Genomic DNA, 14,568 nt, shown 5'->3' with positions numbered 1-14,568 from the left:
TGGGTGACTGAGAGAATTTCCTGCAGGTCCCTCTCCTGGCTCCTAACTGAAGGTGGTGCACAGTGAAAGACAGGAAGGAAAGGGTTTGAAAGGTGAAGGGTTCAAAATTGATCAAACATGGCTAAAGTCAAGGCCAATTTTCATTTTCAACTCAAAATTTGACACCTAAATGATTCTTGAAGACTTCTTTTAACAGAGTTGGCTTGCAAAATATGTTATCCATATTGCTAAATTCCAAATGACTGGTTCTTAAAGGAGAGAATTTTGGTATCACCATATTTGCAATGTGAAACGGGTGTGGCCGGTACCAGTTTTCTCTTTCTTTGCAGCACGATTACATGCTCTGACCCCACAGCTGAGAGGTGTGTCTTCTAAGAGTGTATATGTGTCCAATGGAGGGAAATGATTGCTCTTCCCTTCCCTTCCCTGCAGTAGCGTCCCTGAGCTTTCTTTCTACATTCCATGGCATTGGGAATATCTCTGCTGAGTGAGACTGTTCCTTAACCTGCCTCTGTGTTTCTTCATTTAGAGAACACAGATGTGGTTTCTTCCATGTGATCTTCTCAATAACTCCAAGGAGCAAGTGAAACGGGGAATCTTCCCCCATTTGGCATCCTCTCTCCTCAGTAGGGCAGGGGACTCACAGACCAAGTTCTTCCCTGGCTGCCTCCCTGCGGTCCTGTTCACATCAGAGACTATGGCCTCTAGCCACTGCAGGGGAAGGAACCTGGGTGGGTGGATGCTCTGGCTTCTGGTTTTCTCCTGTGGAGACAAGTGCCTCTCCCAGATGTTGCTCAGCCACCCACAGGCTGGGGCCTCTGGCAGGCCTGGCCTGAATTCATACATCTGGTGCCTCGCAACTGGCTAGAAATCCCTCCCAGCAGGGATGGAATCCTCCCTCCCTTCATTCCTGACAGAACAAGGCTTGGGTGAGTTACTGTCAAGGCTCCTCCTTAAAAAGACTCTTTACAGGGAGTGTGATTTCTTAAAAAAAATTAATAGCATTCCAAATGTGGTCTCAGGAAAGCCATAGAGGACTAATCATATTCTCTGTGCTCCAGAGAAATCACCAGGCACCTGAAGGCAAGGAATGTTCTTCTATGGCTGCCTGATTGCCATTGTGTGGTCTTGGGAATGTGCGTACAGGAGGGGAGACCCTCCCAGGGCTCAGGTGTGGTTTATCTGGGTCTGTGGTCAACTCCCCAATTGCTATTACAATAAAAATTAGCCTCTCATTCTCTCTCTTTTGAGCAGTTTGATAACTTTCCATGAAGCCATTTGGAGTTGGGAGTCTGTCCCAAGGGCAACAATAATGTCCATGTTGTTTAACACTCCTCCCTTTACTCTGTGCAGTGTTGTGACCTAACATTGTCCTCCCGACAGCGGTAAAATTAAGTCATTGAGGGAAGCTTCAAGATTCAGCACTGCCTCTGACAGGACGTTAGATGAATTGCTTCACTTAATCTCACCTGGTCACTCCTGACGACTGTTCCCTTAGAGGGAGCTGTGCCTGTACAATCGTTAAGCCCCTGTGTATCATTAGCTCACTCCAGTCAGATCAGGAGCCCCATTTCCTATGCTGGAGCAGAGCTCTGAAAAACAAGCAGTTCAGCAATAAACCCTGTCCGTGAGTGTCCTATATTAGCCAGAAGGACAAATGCCATTGCCGGCTTTCAAAAAGCTGTTGTGGTGCCCCGAGCTTGGGACAGGGGAACACAAGGAATCATAGAGAGTCACCAATGCTTGGGGCCAGTGGTAGCAATTCTAGTGGCAACGGCTTTTTCTCATCGGTCTCTTTATTTTTTGCCCCTCCAATTAGTAAAACTCAGAGGCCTCCTGGTCCTCACCAGACATCTGTTCGGTGCCTGCCCCATAGGTCCTTCTGTTCTTTGTGTTCTAAGGCAGCCTTGCTGGCAGAGAGACCCTTGGTACAGAATAGAAATGAGGCCTCGTGAAAGCAGCAGGAACACTGGCGAGCTGCCAGTGCTTGATTGCGTGGACAAGGTGGGTTTGGACCCTGGAGAGAGCATGGAGTGGGTGCTCAGTACTTTCTTCCCAGAAGTGGAACCAGCCTCTTCTGAAAAGTCAGTGAAGCCACAGTACCTGTCCCCGCCCAAACACGCACACATAATTATCGTATGTACATCAAATTATTCAACCAATTCTGCAGCCTAAAATAATTAATAGGGCATCCAGTTTAACTGTGTTTTGGTATGAGGTTGGGCAAAAGAAAGCCATTTAGTGGGTCCCTTCCAGGTGTGCTAGTGGAGAACGTGGCTGGCCGGAGGTCAGGGCCATGGCGCCCTACCCTACCCTGGGAGGGAAGCTCTCACATCAGGTGTACACCTACCCTGCTCCTCCCTCACCCCCGAATAAAGGGATATTCCCTTGTGAAATGTCGTGAACTTGGTCAACACTGGTCATTCCGGAGAGTGAAATACAGTAATGGAGCAATATCTGCATGCTTCATGTAAAGCCTTGTCCTTAATCAAAACCCCTCAGGAGTTTGAGATCAGCCTGAGCAAGAGCAAGACCCCGTCTCTACTAAAAATAGAAAGAAATTAATCAGACAACTAAAAATACGTAGAAAAAATTAGCCAGGCATGGTGGTGCATGCCTGTAGTCCCAGCTACTCGGGAGGCTGAGGCAGAAGGATTGCTTGAGCCCAGGAGTTTGAGGTTGCCGTGAGCTAGGCTGATGCCACGGCACTCTAGCCCAGGCAACACAGTGAGACTCTGTCTCAAAAAACAAAACAAAAACAAAAAACCCCTGCCTGCTTTTGTTCTAATCATGAAAACCTACATTGTTCTATTCTTCATCCATAAGCAATGTATAGTTAACATAATTTATAAATAAAAAGCCAAAAAAATACAAAAACCATTCATAGTCCCACATTTCAAAAGGAATCATTATTTATATTTTGGTATATATCCTTCTAGAGTGGTTTCCTTGCTGTGTTGATTCTTATTTTTCCTCAAAATAAAAAGCTTTATTGTTTCTCCTTATTATATATAACAGTTGCAAAAAAATTTTTTTTTAGCATGACAGTTTGGCTGGAATCTGTTTCCCAGGGACGACTGTAAACAGTGTGACACAAAGATTTCCACAACCTTCATAACAAAAATGAAAATATAATATGCATTCTATTTTGTAACTTTTTTTTCACTTACTATATTGTTTGTGACTTTCAGTGACACCACCACCTCTTGTTTCGTTATTGCCAGCCTAGAATTCCATTATTCAGGTGGTCTATAGCTATGTGACCAATGCCCTACTGAGGGCTTTGTGGTCTCTCTTGCTCTTCTTCTTCCTGTTCCTTCCAGGGTCTTCTTCCCACAGGTAGGGAGGCTCCTCTTCTACCTACTCTCTGGTTCTTGTAGTATGCCTGAAAACTCTCTACTTCCCACTGTCCCTTCCTGTTCATCTTCTTTCTGAGAGGTTACAGGCTAGAGACTGGAGTTCAATCAATCCTACTGCATGGGAAGTAGAGAAAACCTGTGAAAAGGAAATAGGATGTGTCAACTTAGTCTGCTCTGGAGGGAGGCAGCAATCTCAGGGATAGCTGAGGGTAATGTGATGGATAAGGCTTTACTTAGATTTCACAGAGCAGGGGTGGGGACTACAACCTTGAAGTGTGATTTCAGGATGTCTCTAAGATCCTGGTATCACAGAACTGACACAGCCATACAAGCGCTGGCCTCATACGGCTTCCCAGAAAGCCTTTTCCTAATGTTACTGCTATTGCTTGGGCCAATTTTTTAATCTTTCTTGGGAATTCTGTCCTGAGTCTTGGAGCCAGTCTTTGAAAATGATCATGTGTGGTGAATCTTGATCTTTTGATGAGGGATTTGAATGATGGCATTCTTTATTTGGAAATAACTAAAAATCTTTTTCCAGTTTATTATTTGTTTCCTCACAATTTCTAGAAGAATCTGAAGCAGCAATGGTGAGAAGTTATTTAGAGTAAAAACAAAAAAACACAAAACAAAACAAAAAGTTATTTGTAGCAAAGGCAGGGTGATCAAAGTAGTCAGTACTGATTATGGGAACAAAATAAGGTTTAACACCAGGCAGTTGATGTCCTTAACTTACCCTGAAGGCCCAGAAAAAGTGTGTTCCCAAAACACTGAGCCACGGTTCCCTGGCTGGAATTAGGTCATGTGTTCCCAAGATGCCTTCTTTGAAGGACAACATTTCTGATAAATAAGCTTTGTGCAATGCATTTTCTACATAGTAATCCAGTTCTATGACTTCGTAGTCATACCTAAGTTTTTTCAATTAAATGTAAATACAAATTGTATCATTTTTGATGTATGGGAAATGTTTCTGATAGTACACCTGGAAGTCATTAGAGAAATCTGGGGATGTGGATGAATGTCTCTAAAGTATTAATACAAACTCTGGTTCAGGGATGAACTGGACTGTGAGGGGGCCAAGCGGAAGCCCTTGGGGTGGGCAGGGGTCCATGCTGGGACATTCCCAGGGGCTTCTGGGCTGTAAGTTGTCCCTTCACTGACGTGGTCAGGACAGGGTCCGAACAGTTAGGTTCTCCATGCCATGTGAGGCTCCAGACACCAAAGGCCTGTGAGGATGACCTGAGTGGAATTAAGCTCAGCCTAGAACATCGGGCCCACAGGACTCCTGAGCCTCCTTTCCATGGGAAGAAGGATGTGGACAGAGAGCTGTGAAATGCGTGGGGCTGGCTCGTAGACACAGCAGTGATCAAGACCAGGGTAACCCTGATCTCTCTCTCTCTTTCTCTAGAGAGAATGAGACGATGAAGAACTCTACTCTCCTGCCCTGGCCACTGAAGGAAGTTGACACTGGGGATTCAGGAGAACAGAGACAGGAGAACCCCAGAAGGAAGAAAAAGAGACCTGCCAAGAAGCCGCCTCTCCAGGAGATGGTGTCCTCAGACTCAGACAGCTCGTCCCATGGCACCAGGTCCCACAAGTCCTACCCCAAGACACACCCCAAGCCCAAGGGGGAGGCGGCATCGTTTATCTCCAAAACACCCTGAAATCTCTTTCAGGAATAGTGCACATGAGATCATCCCCCAGTTTAGGGGGCCAGTTTAGGTCCCAGTACAGCAAAAACCCTAACACCCTTAAGTAATGCTGACCTCCACTTCCCCAGAAAACCACCCTTGGCTGGGGACCTGGGCCTCAGCCCACCATGCCATCGCTGCTGCACCTCCTCCTCAAGCAGCCTCTCCCTGTCCTCATCAAGCCACTCATGGCAGCAAAGGGCTGAGGACCGTCGCTGAGAAGCCTTAGTCTAGTGGCAGCTATGTTTGAGAGAGCCAGCATTCCTCCAGGGCTGCCCAGACCTCAGCCCTTGACACTGTGGAACTACCTGCCCTGCTGAGGTAAGGCCATCCTTCATGCCACCTGAGCCTGCCCTGTTTGTAGCAAAGGTTCATCTCCCCTGTCATCCCTACCTGGCTCTCCTACCTGTTTGAGCATACTGGTTCTGGCGTTTCCTGACTGTTGTTTATCCTATTTTTGCCCCTATCCTCACAAAACTGTATTCAATCTTCTGGTAGACTCTTCACACCCAGAAGTTTTAGCCTGACAGATTACTATCATATGATTTTCAAATTTTTTAGAAGTTAGTATAGTTAGGATCCAAGCCTGCAGTCTTCTTTTAAATTGCTCATCCCACTGAATTAGGGATTCTGTACTCAATGTTAGGACTGAAATTAAGACTTGATAATTTGTCTGAGGTCTACAAGACTGAACATTCCCTATTTTATTGTTTTCTGGACATTTTTATTGAGCCCTTCCTAATTATTTTTGTCTATAGTCTGTTGTAGGTACCTCTAATTGAGCACGAAACCAGAATAAAAAGTCTTACATTGGGAAACATTTCAAAACTACTGGGTTGTTTATTTGTTACTGTTTTCTTTGAACACATTTTAGCGATGACATATAAAAGTATTCGATTCTGTTCACTAATTTCAAAAATGACATAGCTCTACCAAATTCCCCTTGTCTAGTCAGCAACAGCCCTGGGGCTAGGTAATAATAGAGTAGAGATTATTGTTAAGAGAAATATTGGATGCTTTTTGCAAATAGAAAAGATAGGGCAGGATTCTGATACCCTAAAAATTCACGTGCTAATTAAAAGGGGTGTTCACATCCTGAAATCTAGGGGTCACCAAGGTTATGGTGAAGAAATTAAAAGAGGAATCCACTTCTAAAAATGTGAAAGAATGAGGGGCATCAGGTGAGCATCAGGCTAAAAATAGCAACGCAGTGAGGAAGGAATTGAGGAGTGAGGAAATGATCTGAAACAAGGCCGGGGACAGTGTGTGGGACGGCGTGCTGCCTCCCAGAAGGCAGAGGTTTCTTCCCGACAGGAAGGCCCTGGAGCAGTCCTCCACTAATGAGAGCTGTGTCCCAGGAGGGGGGTTCTGAAGATTTGGGTGTCTGGTCTGCATAATGGAGAACTAGCAGAGGAGGAAAGACACCGTCCAGCCATAGGCATTTGTTCATTTATTAATGCACGCACGCATGTGTGTAAACCTACATGCATTCATGCAACTATCTGACAAATAATTGAGTGCTGACAATGTACCAGGCTCCAGAGAGACGCCATGAGACATTTGGAAGGTGGTATCTTCTCTCTGTATTCCCGCTGTCTCTCTTCATCTCCACTTCCTTGTTGGACCAATCCCCATTGTCTATCGGTGGGGAATGTTCAGGGGCAATGAGCTACAGGACAAATATACACAATAATAGTGTATCGGCATTACATTACAATGCGTGATGTGTTCAATGACATTACATGGTATGTTCAATGATAATGCCTAAGTCAGTGTGATGGGGCAACTTGCGATTGTAACAGTGTACTTCCACTCGCAAGTAATATGGAACATCAGGAACTAGACTTACACGCCCACAAAAACAACTAAATCACCTGATAAAATGTATGTAACAACAATTTCCAAAACACTGGCCACTGCCTCTAGAAGCTAGAAAAGGTAGAGAAACAGATTCTCCCCTGAAGCTTTCAGAAGGCTGTCAACAGCTTGATTTTAGAATTCTAACCTCCAGACATGCAAGAGAATAAATTTGTCTTGTTTTGAGCCACTTAAAAAAAAAAAGAAAAGAAAATAGGGGAGGAGATACTTCTCAACTTGTTTTATGAGCCCAGCGTGACTGTAATCACAACAAGGATTACAATAAAAGCAAATTAGTGTATTAGTGAATCAAAGCCAGTAATGCATAAAACAGATGCTACTTCATGACCAAGTTGAGTTTATCCAAAAATGAAAGATTGTTTTAATAATCAAAACTCAATCAATGTAATTCACTTTGTTCCATTCCAATTTAAGGACTCATTTCAATAGGTGCAGAAAAACGTATTTGACATAATTCAAGATCCATTCATGATACAAACTCTCAGGAAACAGGAAAAGAGAAGAACATTCTCAAACTGATAAAGGGCACTGTTAATATAAATGAGCCAAAGGTGGCCTCTGTGCGTTGGTCTCTAGATTGTTTATTTCTTCTACGCAAGCTGAGATCCATTAGCTCAAAAGTCTGCTGGCATCAAACTCAAATTTTTACAGATCCGATTATTTTTAAATGCCCAAACAAGTGTATTTTTAGCCATTTAGACCCTGCTGCTTTACATACTCCATGAAACCTCACCCTGCAGCTGTTACCCATTGCTAAAAATAGAGCCTTGAAGTTATAAGCTCCAAGCGACTGCTGCCCTTCAGAGGTCTCTAACAGAGACTCCCTGCTATACTGCTGAGCGACATCACCAAGACACCTCACTCTGATTCCCCTCTCTCCCAGGAGTTCTGCCCTCCTTCTGCAGATGACCCTCTCACCATAAGCCTCTGGTAGGTCTCATGCTGTACATGATGTCCCCTTTCATTCCACTCTGTCCAAGTGCCACCCAATAAAGCTTGATATATGTTACTGCCTCTTGTGGTGATACCATTTTTTTTTGATCAGTCCCCAAATCCCTTGAACCCCCCGTAAGCATCTACAAAAAATAAATCTACAGCTATCATCATACTTAGTGGTGAAACAATGAATGCTTTTCTTCTGTGATTGGGAACAAGGCACGGATGCCCACTCTCACCACTTCTATTAAACATTGTACTGAAGGTCCTAGCCAGTGCAATAAGACAAATATAAATAAATAAATAAAGATCAGAAAACATGTAAAAATATCCTAACTTGCAGAATTCATAATTACATAGAAAATCATAAGGCATATTCAGCACTATTATTAGAATTTATAAGTGTTATACAGTCACAGGATATCAAGTCAATATACAAAAGTCAATTGAATTTCTGTATACTAACAATAAATAATTGAAAGTAAAATTTTTAAAGTTTCACTTAATATAATGTCAAAATTCACAAAGTAGTTAGTAATAAATTTAACCAAAGAAGTAACAACCTCTACGTTGAAAACCATAAAACATTCTTCGGAGAGATTAAAGATAACCAAAATAAGTAGATATACCATGTTCACAGATTGGAAGTAAAATCAATATTGTTAAGTTGTCAATTCTCCCCCAAATTCATCTATAGATTCAATGTTATTCCATACATAATTCCAGGAGGCTTTTTGAAACTAGGAGTCTTATTCTAAAATATATAGAGAAATATAAAGGAACTAAAATTTCTAAAGCATTCTTGATAAAGCACAACAAAGTTGGGGGGTTTAACCTACCTGATCTCAAGGCCTACTTTAAAGCCATATTAATCAATTAAATGTGGTATTGGTGAAACAATACCAAATATAGCTCAATGGAATGGAAAAGAATCCAGAAATGGACCCCCATGTATTTGGTCAATTGATTTTCAACAAAAGTCCCAAGGCAATTTGATGGGGGAAAGAAAGCCTTTTCAACAAATGATAACTGGAAAAATTGAAGGTCTGTATGGGGAAAATGAAGACAAAAAATAAATCATCGCACCATAAATAAAAATTAACTTGAAATAGATCCTAGACCTGAATGTGAAAGCTAAAGCTACAAAAAGTCTAAAGCATAAGATAAAATCTTCGTGACCATGGAGGTAGGCTAATGTTTCTTTGTCATGTTTCAAAAAGCAAAAAACACAAATGAAGAAATTGATGTTTGTCTTCATCAAAATTCAAAACTTCTGCTCAAAAAAAGATACTAACAAATATACAAATAAGCAAACCACAGACTGGGAGGAAAAAAATTGCAAAACATTATCTGATAAAGGACTTGTATTCAGGATATCAAAATAACTCTTACAATTCAGTAATAAAGAGGCAAATAATCCATTTTTCAAATGAGCAATATTTAAAAAGAAGATCTGTTGACTGGCCATAAGTGCATGAAGGAACTACTCTGCATCATTAGTCATCAGGGAAATTTTGATTGTCATCATGAAAAATTTTATATGTCAACTTGGCCAGTCTACAGTGCCAAGTTATTCAAATGCTAATCTAGGTGTTTCTGTGAAGGTATCTTGTAGATGTGATTGCAGTCCATAATCAATTGACTATAAGTAAGGGAGATTATCCTAGATAATCTGGGTGGGCCTGGTTCCACCAGTTGAAAGGCCTTAGGAACAGAGCTGAGGCTTCCCTGATGAAGAAGAAATTCTCTCTGTGGACACCAGCTCTTGCCCATTTCAAGAGTCCCGGTCTGCCCTCCCTGACAGTCTGACTTACGTGTTTCAGGCTGGCTCGGCTGTAGAGTGTGAAGGTGAGGGATGGGAAGAATGTCGTCTGGCAACCTTCAGGAGACCCTACAGGAGACAGCTGACTCCATCTGAAGAATGCTGTACTGCTGCTCTCATGCGGGTCTCCTGGCACGTTAGGGTCACTGTCTTCCAAAGGAGAGGATATATGGGACCATTCAAGGAGCAGGGAATATTCTGAGGCTAGATGGCCGATGTCAGATGTTTGCCTACATTCCATTTTCAGCCCCTGGCCTAAATGAGGGGCTGTTTTCCTTTACTTTCCCAAGGGCTAGGATTTATCTGGAGGATGGTGGTCTGGGGACTTAGAATCCTGGGGTGCTCTGGGAGGTTAATTAAATAATGATCTCCCTCTCCGTTTTTTTACACATCTCTTCTCTTTGTTAATATTTTTATCCTACACCTCGTGACCCTTAGAGAAACACCCTGTTTGCTGTTTTGCTATGACGGAAATCCTGAAAAGCATGTCAAATTCCACCAACACTCAATTCCTAAGGCACATCTTGTGTCTCTGCTCCCTGGGCACTGATCTGCCTTCAGTCTACTTTCTGTATGAACTGTCTGTGTTCATGTTTGAATTGTTTCAGACACTTCTGGAGAGGCTTCTATAGTTTCTGCTCACTCCCTGTCCAAGCTTGGAAGCCTGGGCAAGGTGGCATTTAATCAGGAGTCTGCTTTAGGTGAGCCTTCTCTGAACCTTGCAAGAGTTTGTTCCTGCAAAAGCTTTGTTTTTGATGCAAAGGCTGGGTGCCTCATGCCCCTTGAGTTGCTCTTTTTCACTTTTTTCCTAATTATGGTAAAAAATGCACAACAAAATTTACCATTTTTAAGTGTACAGTTCAATAATGGTAAGTATATTCACGTTGTTGTGCAATTTCACTTTTGTTTTTTAAAAACAACTCTACCATCATGTGGATTTACACGTGGTCTGCTGGAGAGTGTCATGAGGTCTTAAACCTCTCTCTGGGACTTTTTGGAGGTACAAGCTAACAAACTTATCCACATTATCAGAAGCCTCCATGTATGTCTTTTTGCTCTCAGGATATATTTGAATGTAAATGATTCACCTCCTGCCAGGAATCTAAATGATATTCCTTACATGTGACTCTTCCCAATACTCCATCTTTACCTGTAGAACAAAATAGAAACTGTCCAAGGAGGCAATTACTCCCTACAATGCAGGTTTGCAACTTCAGTGTGCCTGTACATTGCCCTGTTGACCATGCAGGATCCCAGGCCCCATTCCCAGAGATTTGAATTTAGTGGGTCTGGTGTGGCACATGGAAGTCTGTGTTTTTCACAAGCTCCTGAGCAAGATGTCAGCAAATCATATTTGGGGAACCCAAACCTAAGCAGGTGCTCAGAGAGGAGATACACCTGCCTATTCTGCTTCTTCCCTCTCAGGTCTGAGCCTCAAGCATCCTCCAAGTAATTTCCCAGGTCCCAGGAGAGTTCAAGGGCCTCCAAAACTCAGAATCTGTTTTATTAATACTTCTTGATTTACAGGCTCGTGATCTGACAGAAGGTCCTCTAGGCACCTCAGTGAGAACCATGCCTGCCTCACAGGACTGTCATGAGGATAAAATGGATAGAGGGCTTAGAACAGGGCGTGGCACACAACGAGAACTCAATAAATGTTAGCTGCTGCTCTATGCATGATCACCGTCATTGCATGTGCCATCACTAACACTCCTGCAGAGAGATGGCAAGGGAAACCTCCCAAATGCCTCCTCTACCCTCGTACCACCTGAGGAAGAGGGCACCACTCTGAGCAGCAGGAGCCGTGCAGAACAAATGCCAGTCACGGGTCCAGCATCAGCACCACGCCTGTTCCTACTGATCCCCTCACACTGGGAGACCTTGCCAGGGCTCTTGCCTCTGCTGGGGCAGACAAGGCATCCCCACCCAGCAGGGAACCATCCTCCACCGAGAGGATAGTATCCCCTTGTCACCACCTCCAAGACTGTTTTCTTCCCATGTGCCACCGCAATCCTAACTTCCCTTTCTGTCATCCCAGACACACCCAATGATCTCACCCTGATCCAATTCCCTTCATCATCAAGTGGAGGCCCTCACCAAGCCCTCTTTTGGAGTTAAAGTGCCCCAAGATATCAATGACTGTGCTGAGCTTTACCCACTTCCTGGTCTTCCCAAAGCCATCCTTCACTCTAGGGGACACATGGCTGTGTGGTGTGTGATCTTAAGGCTCCCCTGGTCTGTGCACAGAGTAGGACGTCTTTCTCAGAATGTGATGAAGTGGGCATACTATACATAGAGGCAAGCACATAGTAGGTGCTCAACACATATTTGTGAAATTTTAAGCAACCTTGCTTGTGGGCTTCAAAATTCTCCGACGGCAGAATGTGTGCTTCAGAGAAGTAACTCACTCTGGGCGCCAGCAATGGCCAGCCTGACCCATCAGTGCCTCTGAAGAATGGGGAGTTGAGAGGAAAATCTACATGGAGCCTGCAGGAAGACCCTCCCCTGTCCATTCTGATTTGGCCTCGGGTAAAGAGTCACAGGTACCATGGTCTGGCCATACACGTCCCATTACAAGACCTGTAGTCACCAGCCGCTTGGCCCCTAATAGATGGCATTTTGCATATTAGGCCCAGCATCTTCTGGCTAATATGACAAGTACAGAAGGGCCAGATGCTACAATCAGGAATAAAGTAAGAGACCCCGTTCTTGGACGGTGTGGCCAGGGAACACTGTAAATGTGCCCACCATAAAAGGAAGACAATCAAGTCCTCAGCAATTCGCAGCTGATTGCTGTTTGGGGGCAACCAATGGGATAAGGCAGGATATCTCCATTTCATTCACAGTGGGGAGATGAGCATCGGCGATTCCTTAGTAGTTAACCCATCTGAAAGCTGGCCATTCCAGATAAGGTCCAACTGATCACACACCCTTATTTCTCTCAGCCTGTTAACCTATTCAGGCCAGAGTGTGTCTGATCCTGCAAGCAGGTTTGGATGGACCGAGGACTTCACAGCCACATCAACACCCTTTTTTGTGGCTGAGAGCTCACACTCTGCTGGGCGTCTGGTAGGAGGATTCCGAATCCTAGAAGGGCTTGGAGGCCCAGCTTCCTGGTGTGAGAGAGACTGCAAGGACATAGATTAAATGTGTGGTTAAGAACTCACTCTATGATGGTGGGCACCTCAACTGTGCCTCAGTTTCTCCTTATGCTATTGTGAAAATTATTATAAATGAATTAACTTAAAAGTGCTTTGCACAGTGTGTGGCACAGAGTAAGTGCTATAGATGTGTTGACTATTACGACCACCAGCGCTCATGTTTTCTCGGCATCTCTCTAAATTAACAAACAGCTTTCATCCCTGTGGGATTGTTATAAGCGATTTTCTACAAAACAGTCAATGCCTTAGCTCTCCAAAAATCACAGAGCTGTCAGTCCATTTGATAGTCCTGCAAAAATCTGTGCTTGCCCTTTAATAAGTTGGAGGCATAATCCAAACCTATTGGGTTCACCATCTTTTGTCACAACATCAGGGGACCTGTAGGGCAGGAGATCCAGCTAGAGAGAGAGTCAGGACCTGATTACAAAAGACAGCCATTGGTGAATAGCAAATCAAATTCATCACTTAACCTTGAGCTGATCAGTTCCCACTTCGAGTCTCTGTTTTCCCATCCTACAGTGGACAGGTTTGAGAAATGGGTCATGTGCGTGCAAGGAGACCTATTGCAGCCAGTGACTCCTAAAGAACCTCCAGGTCTACCTCCTATGAGCCCTCTCCCCATTCTTCTTTGACAACCTAAACAAGCATCAACAGCAACCATGGAGCCCATGCAATACACGAGAATGTGAGCTCATACAAGGCAGGAGGAGATGGTGGTGATGTCCTCCTTCCAAGGGTGGGTGGAAGCCTTGGCAGGGGCGGGGTGGTGTGTTGTGAGGGGAGCAGAAAGGGAGGAGAAATGAAAAGGAGTGAGAGAAAGGAGGAAGAAAGGATAAATATTGAAAGAAGAAAAGGTGGAAGGAATGGAAGAAGGAAGGAGAGAGAGAGGCAGAAGAAAAAAAAGACAAATTCTTTTATGTACCCACTTGGTAAGAAACAAGAATTCAAATAGAAAAGGAAAATTCAAAGGCTGCACTTCACAAAGAGTCAAATGGAAATGTAAAATACCTTTGTCTCCTCTAAAATATATTATTCATTGCTCTGTGTCACTGCAAATGTGTGTGCTGTGTCCACTCACAGATAAGCAGAATACATTTGCATGATTTAAATGTCACCTAGATCGTGTGAATAATGAACTATGTGAGCCATTCCAGAGGGTCTGAATCTCATTCCCTGGTATCTTCAACCAGCTAAGCTCCATGCTGGAGTTTGAAGTTCTGGGTGCTCATGGCTTCATGTTGTGCTGTCTCATTACTCATGAAGGCAGCAGGGTCAAAACAAACTATGTCCCTTTTACCAGCAGCTTTCAAACACCCCCGTACATGGGGCCACCTCATCGTAATATCAAATAAGTTAGACATAGTCCCTGTTCCCTAGGGAATTTTACCATCCAGCGTTTAATGAGGCATGACAATAAAGATCTGCAGAATGAGAAATAAGCAAGGTGGTTATGCACAGGTAGGGAAAATGATGATCTTTTTCCAGAGTAGCATTTGCTGAAATTTGATTACTGTTTTATGATTTTCAAGGCATTTGGACATATATCATCTCCATTATCCATGTAGTGGGGAAAAACTTCTCCCTCCTTTTCCTGGAGCTAGGTATCCAGAGCTGGAATTCACACATCCAGAAAGTATTTACGGAGTTGCTACTACATGCCTGACTTTATTCCAGGCACTGGGAGGTGTAACAATAAACAAAGGGGACAAGATCCCATTTATTTA

At 43.6% G+C, this 14,568-nt stretch overlaps 1 protein-coding gene across 1 annotated transcript in view; it reads left to right on the top strand.

Annotated features, from left to right (window-relative positions):
- The window catches only part of VWA3B (von Willebrand factor A domain containing 3B), a 188,906-nt gene extending 183,630 nt beyond the window's left edge, over window positions 1-5,276 (top strand). The window contains exons 26-27 of the mRNA XM_012641874.1: window positions 4,765-5,002; window positions 5,145-5,276. Coding sequence (XP_012497328.1) covers window positions 4,765-5,002; window positions 5,145-5,276 — 370 coding nt within the window. The remainder of the gene's footprint in view (window positions 1-4,764; window positions 5,003-5,144) is intronic.
- The last annotated feature ends 9,292 nt before the right edge of the window (window positions 5,277-14,568 follow it).

This window comes from Propithecus coquereli, unplaced genomic scaffold, assembly GCF_000956105.1.
Source record: "Propithecus coquereli isolate 6110/MARCELLA unplaced genomic scaffold, Pcoq_1.0 Scaffold171, whole genome shotgun sequence".
Lineage (NCBI taxonomy): Eukaryota > Metazoa > Chordata > Mammalia > Primates > Indriidae > Propithecus > Propithecus coquereli.
Note: the sequence above shows the minus strand (reverse complement) of the source record. Positions and strands in the feature narration are given on the sequence as shown.